This window comes from Sinohyriopsis cumingii, chromosome 15 (genome assembly GCF_028554795.1).
Source record: "Sinohyriopsis cumingii isolate HCF-2022 chromosome 15, ASM2855479v2, whole genome shotgun sequence".
In the NCBI taxonomy this organism is placed as follows: Eukaryota; Metazoa; Mollusca; class Bivalvia; order Unionida; family Unionidae; genus Sinohyriopsis; species Sinohyriopsis cumingii.
The window spans coordinates 87,413,679-87,431,592 of record NC_142975.1 but is presented as its reverse complement, the minus strand read 5'-3'; the positions used below and the strand labels follow the sequence as shown (position 1 = coordinate 87,431,592).

Here is a 17,914-nt window from a genome sequence, read left to right as displayed (position 1 = left end):
GGAATGAAAACTCCACAAACAAGCTTCTGAACATCCAACCAATCATGGAAGAGTGTATCCCTTGTGTAGAACAGACACTAGAGATGGATTAGTATTGTGCTGATTGCATATCAGTCAATGGTACATGACTTGTACATGCCTCCTGATGGATGAATCTTAACCAAAGTTCATACCCTGTCAGTGGAACATATTCTTTTGTCAAGTGTGTAGACTTCCATCAGTACGATAGAAGTATTCTTGTCAAGTGTGTAGACTTCTACCCAGTATGATAGGAGTATTTTTGATGTTGTAGTTCTGATGAAACTTTATGATGATGTAACACCTGAAATTCGTTTCTGGAAGTGCAATTACCGGGTATATAAGAAATTTTATGTTTTAAGCATTTTAAAGGTTTTATATGTATTTTTTGTTTACAGAATTTTATCATCTTTATCTTTTGTATTTTGTCTGCTTCTAAATTATGTTTACATTTATTTTGTACAGTTTTATCTTTCCAAAGTTTTCATCATTTTTTTCATTTTGTACAATATTAGAACTCTGCTTTTAATTGACACAATCAGATCATAAGCATGCTAAGGTGCCATTAAATGCATACATACATACATACATACATACATACATACATACGGAACTTAAACTAAGGAATGTTATACCCATGCTCAAACACACATATTTGAAATAACAACCATGAGACTGAAACTGCCTGTTGTCTCAGATTAACTGAAGGTGTTGTCAGTAGGCAGCAATAAAAACATCTGACATGCCCCATAACTCGTGACTATTCAAAGCGATATAGTCCTAGTAGCTTTGCCATGTTATAGTGCCTGAAACATTTTATCATTTTTATTTTGTCACATGTATATTATAGCATTTTAAATATTCTCACACATTATTTGAACTAATGTATTTTTTTATTTTTTTTTGCTTTTATTAAAAGAATATCTCATTATGTATTTATTCTAAAATACTTCCAGATTCAATTACCAAGAGTAAATGATCACATGGCCATTACAAACAATTACCAAATAAATGTAAATTTTCATTTGGAATTGTTTGTGAAAGCCATGTGACTCTGTGGATCACAAAGTTTTGGCTGTGAATTTGACTTTATTAAGTCTTGGATGATCTAGCTTATGAGTAAAAGAATACGCTTATTACTTATACCTTTATCAATGGATTATTTCAGCCACAGATAATTCAGTATCAGCCCAGTTAACTCCAGTTAACTTGAAGTTAAAGTCCTACACCGTTATTGTGGTAAGCATTATATTACAATTGGTTCGTTAAACCTACATGTAGTGCATTTTCATAAATGTTTCAGTTGTGTGCCAACTGGGAGGGCTTCTTTGACCAAGAATCTGGAATCGCCGGCTATGCAGTGATAGTGGGCACAGGGCCTGGTAAAAATGATGTTGCCAATCTTACTCGATTTGACCAGAAGACACACAAGAGCTGTGTTGAGCTACAACCAGAAAACTACCTGGTACATGAAAGAAAATACTTTTCCACTGTTTGGGCCTATAATAGGGGACACAAGATGTTGAATGTTTCTGCAAGTTCTAATGGCGTTTTGGTAGACTTGACACCACCAGTTGCGGGACAGGTAGTTGACGGAGAATTGACGGATTTTCAGGATCTGGATTTCAGTTCCAGTAAAGTTACAGTAGCTGTACAGTGGAGGGATTTTCAGGATCCAGAATCTCACATCAGGCTCTATGAGGTCCAGGTGCAAAGGGCAGAGTGAGTGTCATAAAACAAAATATAAATTTACATACTTTAAGAGCAGTGATAGGTACTTTTACTTGTATACATATTTTAAGAGAAGTTTACATAGTTTGAAACTATAGTGTTGATGGGTGGCAGCTCCAGGACTTATCAGCCTCTGAGAGAGCCAGGTCTGACATGCATATAGACAGGTCCAAGTTGTTTGAGCTGTTGTGAGGAACATCAAATTCAATAAAATAGCGTAGTTACAGGTATCAGCATTAATAAACTAATACAGTAGTTATTTTTGATCAATGCAGTTTCCATTCTTTACTGATCTCAATCTCAACTAATCTTGTAAGAGGTATTTTCTCAAATGGCGATGATATCGAACATATACAAATTCTTGATTAGATCCAGAAGGGAGTCTGCATTGAATGCAATGAAGTCAGTGCATCAATTGGAATTGATATAATTTTTAATGCACACAAAAATTCAAATAAAAAAAAAGTTTTCCTGCTTTTGCAACACAGTAGGCAGTATAGTGTGACATACGATCTCTATGGCTACAATTTAATTATGGCTACAGTTTATTTATGGCTACAGTTTATTTATCAAGCTGCAGCTACAAGCTACAGCAAAATTGCAATCTTCATCACTAGATTTTGCAAGTGGCTGGTTTACACACTTCAAATGTTCTTTTATTTTTGCATGCACCTGAATAGGTTCAGCCTTTAAATTTGCTATACCCTGGTATAGGGTGATGGACCTATCAGGAAACTTCAAACATGTTGAGCATAACAGTTGTCCTGTATCCTTATCATACCAGTATGATCAGTATACAGGAAAAGTGTTGTGTTCAACCTGTTTCGAATCACACAGCCAATTTATTTTCCAGTGTTCTCTAAATGTGTAAATGTGGTTTTCTACATACTTTACATCCTTGTTTGGCTTATTCTTTTTTGCTGGGGTTCTATTTTATTTTTGGCTTCCTGTAGTTTTTCATATTTGCCAATGTATGAGAAGCCTAAGTTAAATAAATTCATGACTCGTTTAATTGTCTGTTGTGTTTATGGAGTCAAACAAGGTATTGCAGACTTGCCTGCATTATAGTGTTGTATTTAGTGGTTAATTCAACTTACGATGTTGGACCAACCAATACTGTATGCATGAATACATTTAATTTTAGCTAGCCATTACATCAGGCATCTGAAGTCTCACTAAATGAGGCTTCAAGTGGATGTCTTTGGAAATGTCTCGCTCCAAGTAACAAGGTGAAGCCCCTTTGAATGAGATTAGATTTTAAGACTTGGGACATTGATACTTGTGTGGTAGGGTACTTGAATTTAGAAGTAAAATAGCACTAGCTCACACACTTTTACATTTTTCCAGTCTATCATTTCAATAGCACAAATATTCTGACCAAAACTTTCACCAAAATTCTGATGAGATTTCATAAAAAATTTGGGCCAAAACTTTCACTGAAGTTTTGGTGAGACCTCTAACATTTTATTGAATGTTTTGTGAGAGTTTACTAAACTTTTGGTGAGATTTCACTAAAAGTTTGACCATTGTATAGCATTTTAATAAAGTTTCAGTAATTTTAAACAGACATTTCAAAAGGTTTCAAATAAATTAATGGATATGAATTAAACAGGACTTTATTAACCAAGGTAATATTTTAGTGTACATGAATCAAGATTATACAGGTGTTGTAATTATATGACATCCAAGGCAAGAGATATGGGAATTGTACTGCAGACTTGATTTTCGATTAATGTACAAACTGTGATGCTGTTGTGGTCTCTTGAATTAGTCCTTGTTCCATAAGCAGCCGTGACAAACATTTATCTTGATATGATTACTCTTATTTTACACTGAATTCTAACACAACTAGAATATTTTGATAATCTAAACAATACTACTACTCATGATATTGAATGACGATTCCGCTTGTGGGTCAAGAAACTCCACAAAGATATGACTATCTTTGATAGACTTGGGTATCTGGCAACAATATAAACAAATCCCACTAATGATCTATACATTGTCCCTCCTTAAATTCTGGAAGTTATTCAGTTTGGAGTTACATAACTTCGAAATTATTCTGGTTCAATTCCTCGTCATAATTAGCATGTTAGCCATTACTGTAAAACTCATTATGGCACAAAAATCAAAATGCTAGTCCTGGCATTCAGTTTTCATACAGATTGACCAGTTACATTCCCATCGACTTTGCATTCAAGCTATTCTCATTGCCACTCATTTTTCAAATGGTTATTCAGACTCGCATCCCGCTCGAAAATTTGAATCACCATGTTTAGCAAGGAGCTGATTCCCATCAGTTTCCATTACACAATGATTCATTGGGCAAGTACAAACTTTTAACCAATCAGAAAGTTCTTTACAGTGATCATCTGCTAAATAATATACGGAACAAATACTTATTAGAAAGCTCATTGCAGAATGGGACCATATAGAGCATTATAAATATAAAAAGACAGTTTTGGAGACAATATTAAAAAAGGGTCCATATCAAGGAAAATCAGATTCAGATCAGGAGAAAAGTGAAATTCTGCACTAACATGGAAAACACAAAAACAATCATAAATCCAATTGAAGTTAAACAAATATACAACAACAAAAATTTGAAGAAAAAAAATTAAGAAGGAAAGCTGTGGAAAGAAGTTGTTCTAAAAATGAACAATAAAATTACAGCTATCAGAAACAGGAAATATAAATGTTGCTGAAAATCAATCAGAATGTACAAGAAACAAAAAATAAATTTTATTATATCTTATTGATATTTTTTATTGAAATGTCAGTGATATTACAATTACAAAAAAATCACTATATTTTCTGAATTTTTGGCAAACTCTCAGTGAGATTTCAATCACAGATTCTCACTGATATTTTCAGAAATGTTGAAAGAGTCAGTGAAATTTCAGTCACAAAATTTCACTGATATTTTCAGAAATTTTGGTAAAATCTCAGTGAAATTTCACTGAACTTTGGTGAAATACCATAATTTTAGTGAAAAACGGACATTTGAATGAATAACACAAAATTTTCACTGTGATTTCACTACAATTTCAGTCACATTTTCACTAGGGTATGATTTTTGTAGAGCATATTTTAATAGGAAGCAAAAAATCTTATTTGTCAGAGTAAACATCAGATCAAGTCCAAAATCCACCTTGCATCAAATCTTTTAAGTCCAAAGATTCATCTATGCTTGTAGTACTTTTGATAAAGTTCAAAATTACACCTAACATTTCTGCTAAAATCAGTCGAAGTCCAGAATCCATCTTAAAGTAGGATACTGAACTGGACAATCAGAACTTTTCCATCTAACAGTTATCCTTTAGGAGGAATATGAGAAACAGTACGCTTAACTATTAGACAGATTCAGTCTTTGACCTTAGCTGTATTCCCAACCCACTTAAAGTCCATCTGAAATTTGTGGGTGTTTTTAGGTGAATTACACCCTGAAACCACCTAAAATCCAGGTGGAATCTGCCTAAAAATTTTGTACAGCTTGTTTTCATACTTTAAGAGCAGTATAGGTACTGTAACTTTTATACATTTTGTGTATTGACAGTACATATATTTACTGGTAATACAGATTTATGTTTCTGATATGTAGAATTTTGCAGATTCTTTATATGATGTACAAGTTGTACAACATGATGGCCTGCAGAACAATGAAAATGTTTCTCATGTACTTCAAGGCTAATAAAATTGACATTTATTAGACATCAGTTTAATTTTCTTGTCACAGAAATGATGACGGTAACTATCAGATCCTCAAAGATTGGGTGGAGTATGACAATACAACAACTTCAATTAAATGGCAGAACTTCCATCTCAAACACCGTGACAGAATTAAGTCACTGCTACGGACCACCAACAATGCTCTCAACCAGATCACTTCAGTAACAAATAGCTTCATAGTTGATCTTACCCCGCCTGTTTTGGATTATGTTAATGATGGCACAGAGGAGGGCATAGACTATGATTTCCAGGTCAGTAAAACTTGATCATGACTTTATCCACAGTTACGCTTGGGCAAGTAAACACATTTGAGTTTCATTTAGTGCAATTTACCATAAATCACATAATGAACCTATGTTTTATAATAAAGGATTATCCTTCTTTTATACATTTTGCTAGAAAAATATTATGAATGTTTTTCTATATTTACAATACTGTGAATTCATTTATTTTCATTGGTGTCAGTTCTGATGGTTTTGCGAACTGTGACATTTTTCATGGATATTTCAATTTATTGATTGGACAACGTATATTTCCACAGAAAGATCATTGTCTGTAGGGTCGTTGAATTCGTTGCTTGTAGCAACCACAAAATCCATGAAACTTTATAGCCCACAAAATTATAGTTAAAAAATTAAACTTCAAGGCTTGAATTTTGGTGCTAATACATTGGGGATTATTTATAATGCTGATGTTTGAGCCAAGAAACTGATCTTTGAGTTGATTTAAGGCCTTAAATACATGTTATTCAGTAAGTAAAACCAATAACTTTATGTTTTCCTCCCCCAGAACCCTTTACCCGGATATGGTCATAGTTGGCCCATAAAGATACTATACGAAAGAAATGTATTGTAATGATATGATAGTATTGTGAAGATGAAATGTTAATTGTAACTTCCCATGATAAAGCTGCTTTGTAGTACAGGTAGCTTGAGCCATTTTCCTTGATAAAGCCATTCCCTGTTACATGCAAGATGAACGACTTCAGTGATAAAGCCATGCCATGGTAAGGTCACATGAGCCATGATAAAGCCACTCCTTGGTACAAGTAATATGAGCTATTCTCCATGGTAAAATCTTCATCGTACAAGCAAGATGAGCAATTCTCATGGTAAAATTATCAAGGTACAAGTAATATGAGCTATTCTCCATGGTAAAATCTCCATGGTACAAGCAAGATGAGCTATTCTCCATGGTAAAATATCCATGGTACAAGCAAGATGAGCTATTCTCCATGGTAAAACCTCCATGGTACAAGCAAGATGAGCAATTCTCATAACAAAATCTCCATGGTACAAGCAAAATGAACTATTTTCAACAATAAAGTCACTCCATGGTACAGGCAGCATGAGCCATTTTCTGTGATTGTCAAATGGTCTGAAGTTAATATATAAAAGAACATTTATTTGTCAGATGAGGAGATAGCAAAGAAATGTTACCAGTTACTGGTAATGATTATTTCCTTTTTTAACCATTTCATTTTCAGGTGACTTTAAGCAAAAGTAAAATTTGGGAGCCACATATATTGGATATTGCATGTTAGATTACTGCCAAATAAAATGTTCTGAATGTGCATCATACTTCCTTCACATTAACATGTAAGAACTCATAAATCATAATTCCTACCATTATTTGCAGGTATCCAAAAGCCAGCTGTCTGCAAACTTCAAATTCTATGATTTGGAATCAGGACTGGACCACTTTAAGATTCAGATTTACCAGGAATATCAGGGATCCAAGCATCAAATCTTCCCAGGTAAATCAGCAGTGTTGATCCCATAATAACAATAAAGCAGATTATTTGGTATTAATAATTTGTAAAATATAATGCATTTTTTTTCTTCTATCTTTTCTTATATAAAATTTAAACAAATATCACTGATCTGGGCTTGACTGTTATAAATATCTTTCATCATACTTCAAATCATCTTGTTATTGTCTTGCCTGCATTAGCTAGATGAAACAATAATGTCACTTATTTGGCAATGATGATAACATAATCAGCAAAAATGTTAATGTTTTTGCAAGTCTGACACAAGGCTGATACATCAGTGCATGGATGCAGGTGGGATGCCAGATTCTCTACAGGGCTGTCATAATAGACAGATGATACAAGTGACTGCTGGTAGGAAGGGAACATTTTGCATAGCTTGTTCTTTTATTCATCATTTTAGTTAAATGAACATACACCTTTTTCATGAAAATGCCTAAATTTAATTATTATCCTCATGACAAATAATACATGAATTAAACCTGCTAAGTTCATAAAGGTCCAACCTAATTTATGTTTCACCTGTGAATGGTATAAAGTTCTAGTGATTGTCATAGCAGTAATGTCATCAACATTAATAGTGGCATATGTTAAATTTTTGTTGTACATAAGTTACTTTCGAGTGAAACTTTGAGATAATATTATTATATCTCTTGAATTGTATCGTCGTTTTATTCTTTCAGAGCCCTCAGGAGCATGGTACGAAATACCTAATAGTGCCAGCATGTCTGTTTTTACCAAGGAAGGATTATCCTTGATGTCAGGGGCACGTTACACAGTGAGAGTTGGGGCCATCAACAAGGCAAAATTTGTGGCAGCCTACAACACTAATGGTGTTATTATTGATGATACTAAGCCAGAGGTAGATATTTTACTTTTTTGGAGACAAAAAAATGTACTTAAATTTGTGGAAATGGTGAAAACAACTGAATGTAGATGGTGCAATTACTCTAAACAAGAAAGAATTTTCCTTATGTATAAGGTACTTAATTTGTATTCTCTACCACAACAAGAACTATTACCCTTGTCCACCTGTCCATTCAGCTGTCATGCCTTTGTTAAGCATTTATATCAGTTTTCAGTTACTCTTAAAATTGTTTCCAGTTCTTTATCTTTACATTTTTAGAACTTAAGCTTCACTCAGAGCTATATGACTAGTGTTGTGCTGATGTGCCAGTAAACCCTATACATATACAGACCAAGGCCCCGAGTGGCCGAGTGGTCTAAAGCGCTCTCTGTTACGGATCACTACCATCATACCTCTGTCTGTGTAGGTTTGAGTCTCGGATTCAGCCATTGTGGGTATGTGAGAAAGCTTGCCAGTAGCTTCTCGAGGGTCAGTGGTTCTTTCCGGGGATTTCCTGGGTTCTTCCTCCACCATTAATACTGGCTGCCATGTATAGCCTATCATGTGCTGAAAAATGGCGTTAAACCTAACAACAGCAACAACAGACCTGCCAACCCTGATGAGTCTGTCTCAGTAAGGCAGTAGATTGTTTTCCATAAGAGTGACCAGTTTTCAGTAAGGTGTAACAAAATACCAATAACTGCTATTGTAAAGCTGGAAAACGTAATTAAAAGTTTGATACAGCAATGATAAACATTATGTTCAACTGAAAAGTTTGTAAAGTTCAATAGACTTTATTTACCACTAGTACAGTTAAACTTTAGTCCCAAACCCTATGCAACTCAATGGCTTGTTGCTATCTCTCAACTTGACGTCATTCTTGGAGAAAAAAGATCCATTTCACATGGTAATGGCAATCATATCTCCCACCATGAGACATAATCAATATGGCATGTGATGTCCAATAAACGTAATTGTGTCCTTTCCAGCTTTTATTCACAAGAATCTGAATAATCCTTTTTATTCTTCTGTGTTGATTATTAATGTGTTTCTAGAAGCTTATTTTCCCTTTCATCTTAAACATACATCGCTTTCTGGATGCCATTTAAAAAATTCTATAATCAACAGTTGATCATGCAGATGCTTCACATGAACAAATAGGTACAGTTTAAGGCATCTAGGGTGCTGCTGTAAAGTTAGTCTGGTTTCCTGACTAATTTCACTAATTCTAAGATGAAACCTGGATCCAGATCAAACACAGATGAACCAGTTATCTGGATTTTTGGGTAACGATTATTTTTCCATAGTTTTTGCTTGTATGCCATAAATTCGTATTTTAAGGGTAATTTTCATAAGACTTATGGCAAAATCGTAAGGGTTGGCAGGTCTGCATATATACCATAATTCACCTAAATAGCAGCCATTAAACCCTATACATATATACCATAATTAACCTAAATATCCAGTGCCATTAAACCCTATACATACATACCATAATTCACCTAAATATCCATTCCATCCCATTATATTGGTGCTGTTTTTTAAAACTTTATAATTGTGATTAGACACAGATTTTCTGGACAACAAGTAGGTTTTAGAGAAAAAATAAACATTCAGGTTGGAACTTAAACTAAGACATGTTTTACCTATACTCAGAGACTTGTATGAATAGTCAAACTTCAGATCATGAAACCACTTTGATTACCATGTCATCTTGTGGATTAACTGTAGGCATTGTCAGTTGGCAGCAGTATAAATAGCAGACATACTCCTTAACTCATGATTACTCAGTGTAATATACCTGAAGACTTGATAAAGATAATTCATTTTCCTAGTAGTATGGATTAACTTGTGTAATTAGCATGTGTGTTATTATTCTTGTTTTTTTCTTTTTCAATAATCCAAACTGGGTTGTCATTAATTTGTGATAAAGCAGTCAACAACTTTGACACAGGTTTCACAAGTTCTTGTCATTTCACTTTTATTCAGACTGTTCCTGTGGCCTAGTGGTTAGAGGATGTGGGGATCACTGTTTTGATCCTCAGACCAGTCATACCAAAAACTTATAAAAATGGTACTAACAGCTGCCTCACTAGGTGCTCAGCATTAAGAGTTAGTGTTAGGACTGGTTAGCCTGGTGTCAGAATAATGTGATTGGATGGGACATCATGCTACATGTCTGTGGCACGATGCCCCAGTGCTAGACATTACTATAAACTGCCACACTGCAGACATCATAGTGATATGACTGAATTTTTTTTAGAGCTATGTTAAGAATCCAAATAACACACACATAAATTTATTCAATTCCCCATGATAACCTCTTTTGGACTAATTGGTTTGGTAATGCTACCTCAAGTTCCATTACAAATAATGGTATTCCATAATTGAATTCCTGAACCAGTCTATGTGACCTGGCCAATTTACATCAGTAGAGCAATCATCTCCATATTTGGAGCTGTACTGTTGAGATTGCTTGAAACATTTTTAGCAGAAAATATGTCTTTCAGATATTTTGTGAGGTAAGATGATATGCATAGATATACAAGTATATCCTTTCTGTGATACATTCTATTGTCAAAGACACTAATTAAATTATGTCAGTAACAGAATTGGCTGAGTTATCAATTTGCAAGAGGTATTATAACATGGGTCATGTTCTTAGATATGTTTCAAGTGATGATAACAATTTGTTGGGCTTTAATCGGTTAATTTTGTTATTACTTTACTCAGACACATTAAGCAGCATGATATCTTCCTTGATTGCAGAAATTAAAGTATAGTAATGACATCATTTATAATCAGCTGACACATATCACTAGTATGCACACAGTGAACAGAATGAAGGTTTTTAAAAAAATTTAAAAAGTGTTCTCATCATAAAACAAGGATATAATGCAACTGAATTTACCCAGACCACTTCCAACCAACATGGAAGTTGCCAGCACATTGTTGCATTAACAATAAATATATAAATTTTCTGGACAAAATATTCAGGAAAACTAATAATTTTTATTAGTACAGCAATAACCTGGAATGGGGAAATGATTTTTTTTTAATTATCCAGATATTCAGCTCACTGAGAGTGCATACTGTCTAATGAACACATTTCTAGTTGAAATAATGTCATACATGGATATTGAAATGTTTCAAAAACAAATACTTTTTCTCAGTGAAGACTTACATCAGTAATTAATCTATACCTTTGTACCAAAATGAACTCCAATATATATTGGTCCATCTGGAGGTTTGGTCATTGCAGATGGACTAGGAACAATTATCCACATACACACATATGACTTGGTACTGTTTCAGATGGACTGAGAACAATTATCCACATGCACACATATGACATGACATTGGTACTGTTTCAGATGCATTGGATCCATGTGGGTACTATGTCATCTGATGTGGAAGAAGTGATACAAGGTTATGTCTGGCAGTCTGACCATGAAGGCATACAGGCCACATGGTTTGCCACAGATGGACAGTCAGGAATCAAGTTCTACAAGATTGCCGTTGGAACATCTAAAGGTTGGCAGATCAGTTATCTGTTACATAAACAAGTTGAGACAGAAGTATTACCATACATAATTACTTATAAGATGGCTTGACTAGAAGTTGACACCCTGCCCCACCCCCATTCTTTGGCTGAAGAATGCTAATCTCCCTTTAACCCTGTGTTAAATTTTGCAAATCAGATCAATCTGTAAGCAGTGTCTTATTTTGTCCGTAAGTCAGAGTTGTACTTTGGAAAAATAAACAAAACCAAACTGAATGGATGGATAAATATATAGACAGGAAAAATATAGACAAAACCAATGTAAAATAAATGCAGTTATATTATCGAGTGAAATATGTCACAAATAAATTGACGACTTACATGTTGTCCATCTTCATGAAATAAAATCCACTGAGATCCATAATGCTTGAAATTTGAATTTTTTTATGTGATAAATTCATGAATAATATGTAAGGTTTCTTACCGGTATAAAAATTATTAGCCCAGAATGACCTGATTCACAAAATTCCAAGCAATGAAAGTAAAGTCACATTTTTGTAATTCTTACTATCCTGTAAATGTCACTAATATGATTTGGTTGAAACCGCAAGAATTCATCCTCATCATCTGAGTCACAAAATAAAGTTTTTAAACCCTCCATCATTATCTGGTCATCATAAACATCACCTGACTCTGATTCCTAATATTTAAAGACATCTCTCTGTGCTTATGTGGCAATTGAACTTTGAATCTATTAGTGACATTTTGATCATACAGTCTGTGAAATATATTAAAGGATGCAACTAAACAGGCATCATTTGTGCAGCATAAACAATAAGTACCCTCTGTCAACTGAAACTTGTACTCTACTTGGCACTGAAAAAATATCAGATTCACAGCACGATCAAAAGATTGTTAACTGGGAAAAGAAAGAGGGTGCTACTTTCATAAGCTTAGGATTAAAGTCAGATGTGCATAGGACGTGTGTACTTTACACTGAATAAATATCAACTTTGCAGCTCCCTTAAAGGATTGTCATGCTGCCTTTACAAGCCAGAGGTTTAATGGCCCACTTGCACTGGCATATACATAAAATGCCCCTTGGAAATGATCTGGCTTATAAAAAAAGGCAATTTTGCATCAAACACTGCATTTATGAAATTAAACACTAAATATAATACAAATACAGGTTTTTCCAACTTGCACAAAAATGAAAGCAGTATTTTTGCTAGTAAACACCCAGATTAAACAATATTTTTGGATGCTTAATTTTGTGATGGGTAACATTTAATTTAATATTTTCAAAGAATTAAAATTCAAGAATAGATGTAGATACAAATATACAAATATTGTGTAATGAATACCTTAATGAAACAGATAAACACCAGTGCCTATCATATGTGCATTTTGTGATGGGTATCATGGCATGCAATTGTAATAATACTTAAATTGACAGTATTTCATATGTACTACAAACATATAGTTTCTAATATTACACATTGATTTATCAAAGTTTTTTATGTTGCACTTAACAAAACACCTTTGCTCTGCATGAATTGAATTTTCAGTAAAAGAAATTTCAACAAGTATCTATAGTACATTGCCAGCTATATCATCATCAGAAAATTATACACGTTAAACTTGTGCAAGTCAATTTCAGGAGGATTATGCACGTTAAACTTGTGCAGATCAGTTACTGTAAGTTACAGGAACTAATCAACTTTGAGGTGTTCTGTTAAGTTCAATATATATTGCAGTTACTTCATCTTTATGCCTTTTCTTAAATTTTATCTAGACATGTTGTTTGTCATTAAAAATCAAAATTCATACTTATAATATTAGGAAGCATCCGATTTCATGGATTATACAACATATTTATTACTGATATAATTGTAAGTGCTATTTAAGGTAGTCCTTACTGTAAATCTTTCTTTAGATCATATTTGAAATAAGATTTGAAACATTTTATATTTGTTTACCTGTGTTACCAGACTTTGTCAGCCAATTAATTAATTAATGAATTAATTATTAGGGGTCCTAATTAGATGCATGATCCCTTACACAACCATCATCTGTCCATCCATTCACACTTCTGGTAACCATCAAAGCTCTGCAACCCTTACAAATAATTGGATGCCACATTGTTTGGTGTGTTTCATATGATGCATAGCTGTGAGTTATGAATTTTTCAACTTTTTTATGGCCAATTTTCTTGGAGTCATTGTCCATTTCAAATCAATTTCAAATTTGCTCTTAACAGGAGCTTCTTGCAACCTGCATAGCTCATGGACCATTCAACATATTTTGATGCAATTTAGTGTGTACATTGTTTAATTTTCCATAAAACAAATGTCTATATGTAAGCAAGTATCAACGGCAGCATCAGTATTTAATTTATACATGTTAAACTTTTGCAAGTCAATTACAGGAGGGATATATCCATACACAAATGCGGTGGCAGGTGAGACACATTTTAGATAAATTTTACTAGACATTCTTATTCAACATAATCATTCTTTTCAGGGTCTTTTGGTATGACTGTTAAATTATTTCATTTCAACCCAAATAGAACCAATCAGGGATAAATTGGTATTAGTCACTTGCAAAGCAGGCTGCTTCTAATTTGTAAGAAATTCTCATTGCTCTTTACTATTCTTTATTACAGGTTTTAAAACAAATTTCTTTACAGTCCAAAATAATTAAAAATTGTAGTTGCTTTCTCTTTATGCCCTTTCTTATATTTTATTTGGACATATTGTTTGTAATTAAAAATTGGAAGCTTGACAGTTATTGATTCTGGTTATAAATTACTTTCAAGCCTGTGTGCATCATCTATCTGTACGCATAATTATATGCAGCATCTCTTCATCATATTTCAAGGATTCTACAACATATTTGTTACTTATACAAATGTAATTGGTATTTAGTGTCAGTTCTTTTTTTTCTTGAGGTCATCCAACTGGAACCATTTCATGCCACTTTTTTTCTCCTTTTGAATACTTGGCACAACTTTATTAAATTTATTCTACAGTTCAGAATGGTTACTTTTGGTACATTACAGGTGGAACCGACATCTTTGACTGGCATAACGTGGGTGAGCAACACAGCATGTACATCAGAGATCTGGTATTGCAGAACACTGATCTGAACACCAAGGTTCCAGTGTATTATCTGTCTGTGCAGGCCTACAATGGTGCTGGAACACCCAGTGACACCATGTATTCCACACCAATCATTGTTGTACCACAGGATAAGACAGGTAGGTTCTTGCTATAAGCTTTTCTTTAGATTAAATTTGCAATAAGAATTAGAAACTTATTTTTTTGACTGTGTTACCAAGACTTATTGAAGTGAGATTATGTTGATATTAATAAGGGACCCACAGTTACATGCAAGAGCCTTATCACAGCCACCATTGGTCCATCCATTTACACATGCAACCACCAAAGCTTTGCAATCCTTACACATAATAGGATCACATTTTGGTTGTTGAGCTTCTTATGGCTTATATCTATGCATTATAAAGGTTTCAAGTTTTTATTCATTTTTCATCAAGTTATGGCTTATTTCCAATCAATTTTGTATTTGCCCTTACAGGAGACCATGTAACATGCATTATGCATGAACCATTCAATATATTTTTATGCATTTTAGTGTGTACATTGTCTCACAGACCAAGATATTCCTTTTATGTGTGTACATTGTCTAACAGACCTAGGTATGCATTTTATGTGTCTTGTCTCATCACCTGCGGACTGCTCCAGTACCTAGTGGTTAGAGCTTCTGCCTCGGAAGCGGGAGTTTGTGGGTTCGATCCCCAGCAGAGTCATACCAAAGACTTACAAAAATGGTATTAACAACTACCTTGCTTGGCACTCAGCATTAAGAGGTTAGTGTTAGGACTGGTTGGCCTGGTGTCAGGATAATATGACTGGGTGGGACATCATGTTACATGTCTGCAGCAATGCCCTAGTGCTAGACATCACTATAAACTGTCACACTGCAGACATCGTAGCAATATGACTGAAAATTTGTTAAAGCTATGTTAAAAATCCTAATCACACACAGACTCATCTCCTGCATATTTGAGTTATGGCCCTTGACATTTAATATCATGTCTTCACTTAGGATTTTGGTTGTATCTGGCATATCTCAAGAACCGTTCAACACATTCTGATAAAATTTGGTGTAAATATTGGCCCAGACTTGTATGTTCCTTTTGTGGGTTTAGTCTCCTCATCTACTCCATTTTGGTTAGAGTTATTTTTGGACAGAGTTATGGCCCTTGTCATGGTGTTTCTTGTCTTCACATTGAAATGTTGTTTGCAAACAGCATAACTCAAGAACCTTTCAACATATTCTGATGGAATTTGGTTAGAATATGTGCTCTTGCACCTAGATGGGTTTTATCTTGTCTATACCATTTTGGTCTATGTCAATCTAATTGATTCCTTTACATGGAATGTTTCTTGTAATCAGTGTGGTCCTAGAATCATTCAGGATGTTCTGATGCAAACTGATATGTACATTGTTTCATGGTCCTTTTTGTCTCATCTTAGTTTTGGATGGAGACATGGTCTTAAACAGCTTCACATCATTGTCTGTAAAAGGGATGTTGCTTGTAATGAGGAGACCTAGAAAGAGTTGGGTTTCAAACATTCCATGTCATTATTTACACACATCATGGCTGCTGAATAGTCATCTTCTTCTGACATTGGTTTCTGAGCACAAGTTTATCTGTTTAAAGCTTTAAGGAACAAATTGTAGTGAGCCGGTCCCTTTTGTATTAGTACTAATGTATTAGTCATTAGATCTCCATGATTTGTCATCAAAATTATGCATCATTTGAGATCAGCATAGTCATTCTTCGTTTGACTGAAGAATTCTGGGCAGTCTGGACAAAATGTTTTTCTTCCCTTGGTGCGCTTGTACCCATGCTCTAATATGAAACAAGAGGACAAAATGTATCCGTGCATAATAATAAATCCTCTGGTTCAGTAGCTATAATCTGCACACATATTACATAAAGTTGACTAGAAAATACAAAAGTAGTGACTACTTCTCTCAAGCAGGCAACATCTGATTCACTATCAGCATTTCAGTCACTACACAATAGGCAGCTGGAAGACCCATCATTGACCAATATTCTCATTAAACATACGGAGCTGTATACTTCTCAAAATATAGTATGCTTTTGGTTACCCAGCCATGTCAGTCTGAAAGGTAATAAAAGAGCAGACAGCCCTATTTCTACAACCATCTGAATTTAAAATACCATAAACTGATTTTGAATCTGGTATAAAAAAAAGTGACAAGTATCATGGACTGATGCTGTCAATAACAAGCCTCATGTGATAAAACCCTCCATAGACAAATGACCTATTTCCAACAGAACCATCTGTACAGACAAGGTAGTCATTACAAAAATTAGAATTGGTTATGCTTATATAACCTACTCCTATGTCTTAATGGGAAAACACCATCCTGAATGCATTTCATGCAATGAACCCTTCGCTGTCAAGCACTTTTTGATAGACTTTTTCAAGTACCAACCTACATGCAATTGTTACTACAGTGTTTAGCACATGAAGAATTTTTTTGATATGGTAAATGTGTCTTACATTTTAAATTTCTTGAAAGAAGTTAACATTTATTCTAAAATATAGCTTGTGTGCAGCCTGTTTCCTTTGAGTATTTTTAAACAACATCTGTATGTTCAGTCATCCTAAACTACCTTTTATTTACCCTTTGTTTGCACCATTTGCATTCTCCTTTGATTGGAAACCTTTGTGTCCTCATCATCTAATTATGTTTCTTGCACTTTAATTGCTGGTTGGCAATAAACGTCCTTTGATACAGAAATCTTTATCATATAACCCTTTGTATGGTGCTATATAGCCTTTGATACTGAAATCTTTATCATATAACCCTTTGTATGGTGCTATTTAGCCTTTGATGCTGAAATCTTTATCATATAACCCTTTATATGGTGTTATATAGCCTTAGAGTGCTGGTGCACCATAAAATCTACAATCAGTCAAGCAGGTAACATATGCAGAGTGAGTCTTGGATGCATTTTGATTAAGTAAAACCGTTTTGCAACATGTAATGAGGATCGGTATTGCTGGATTCATTACCAAAGATTTTTGCCAAATAAAGGCGTTAGAAGTGGGCTTAGTGAATGTGAAAAAAGGCAGTCTGGTTTTGGTGCCAATTTTCCAGCTTCAGTTTGCATTTATGACATTATTTACTATGAACAGTGCTATAAATGGAGTACATTTCTGATGTTGAACTCTAAAGCCTGCATATTTCTGCT

The 17,914-nt window shown here is 34.2% G+C and overlaps 1 protein-coding gene across 1 annotated transcript in view; it reads left to right on the top strand.

Annotated features, from left to right (window-relative positions):
- The window catches only part of LOC149782250 (uncharacterized), a 300,926-nt gene that overhangs the window by 189,946 nt on the left and 93,066 nt on the right, over positions 1-17,914 (top strand). Inside the window, exons 77-82 of the mRNA XM_089935100.1 lie at positions 1,322-1,740; positions 5,486-5,729; positions 7,117-7,234; positions 7,933-8,111; positions 11,471-11,630; positions 14,660-14,857. Coding sequence (XP_089791226.1) covers positions 1,322-1,740; positions 5,486-5,729; positions 7,117-7,234; positions 7,933-8,111; positions 11,471-11,630; positions 14,660-14,857 — 1,318 coding nt within the window. The remainder of the gene's footprint in view (positions 1-1,321; positions 1,741-5,485; positions 5,730-7,116; positions 7,235-7,932; positions 8,112-11,470; positions 11,631-14,659; positions 14,858-17,914) is intronic.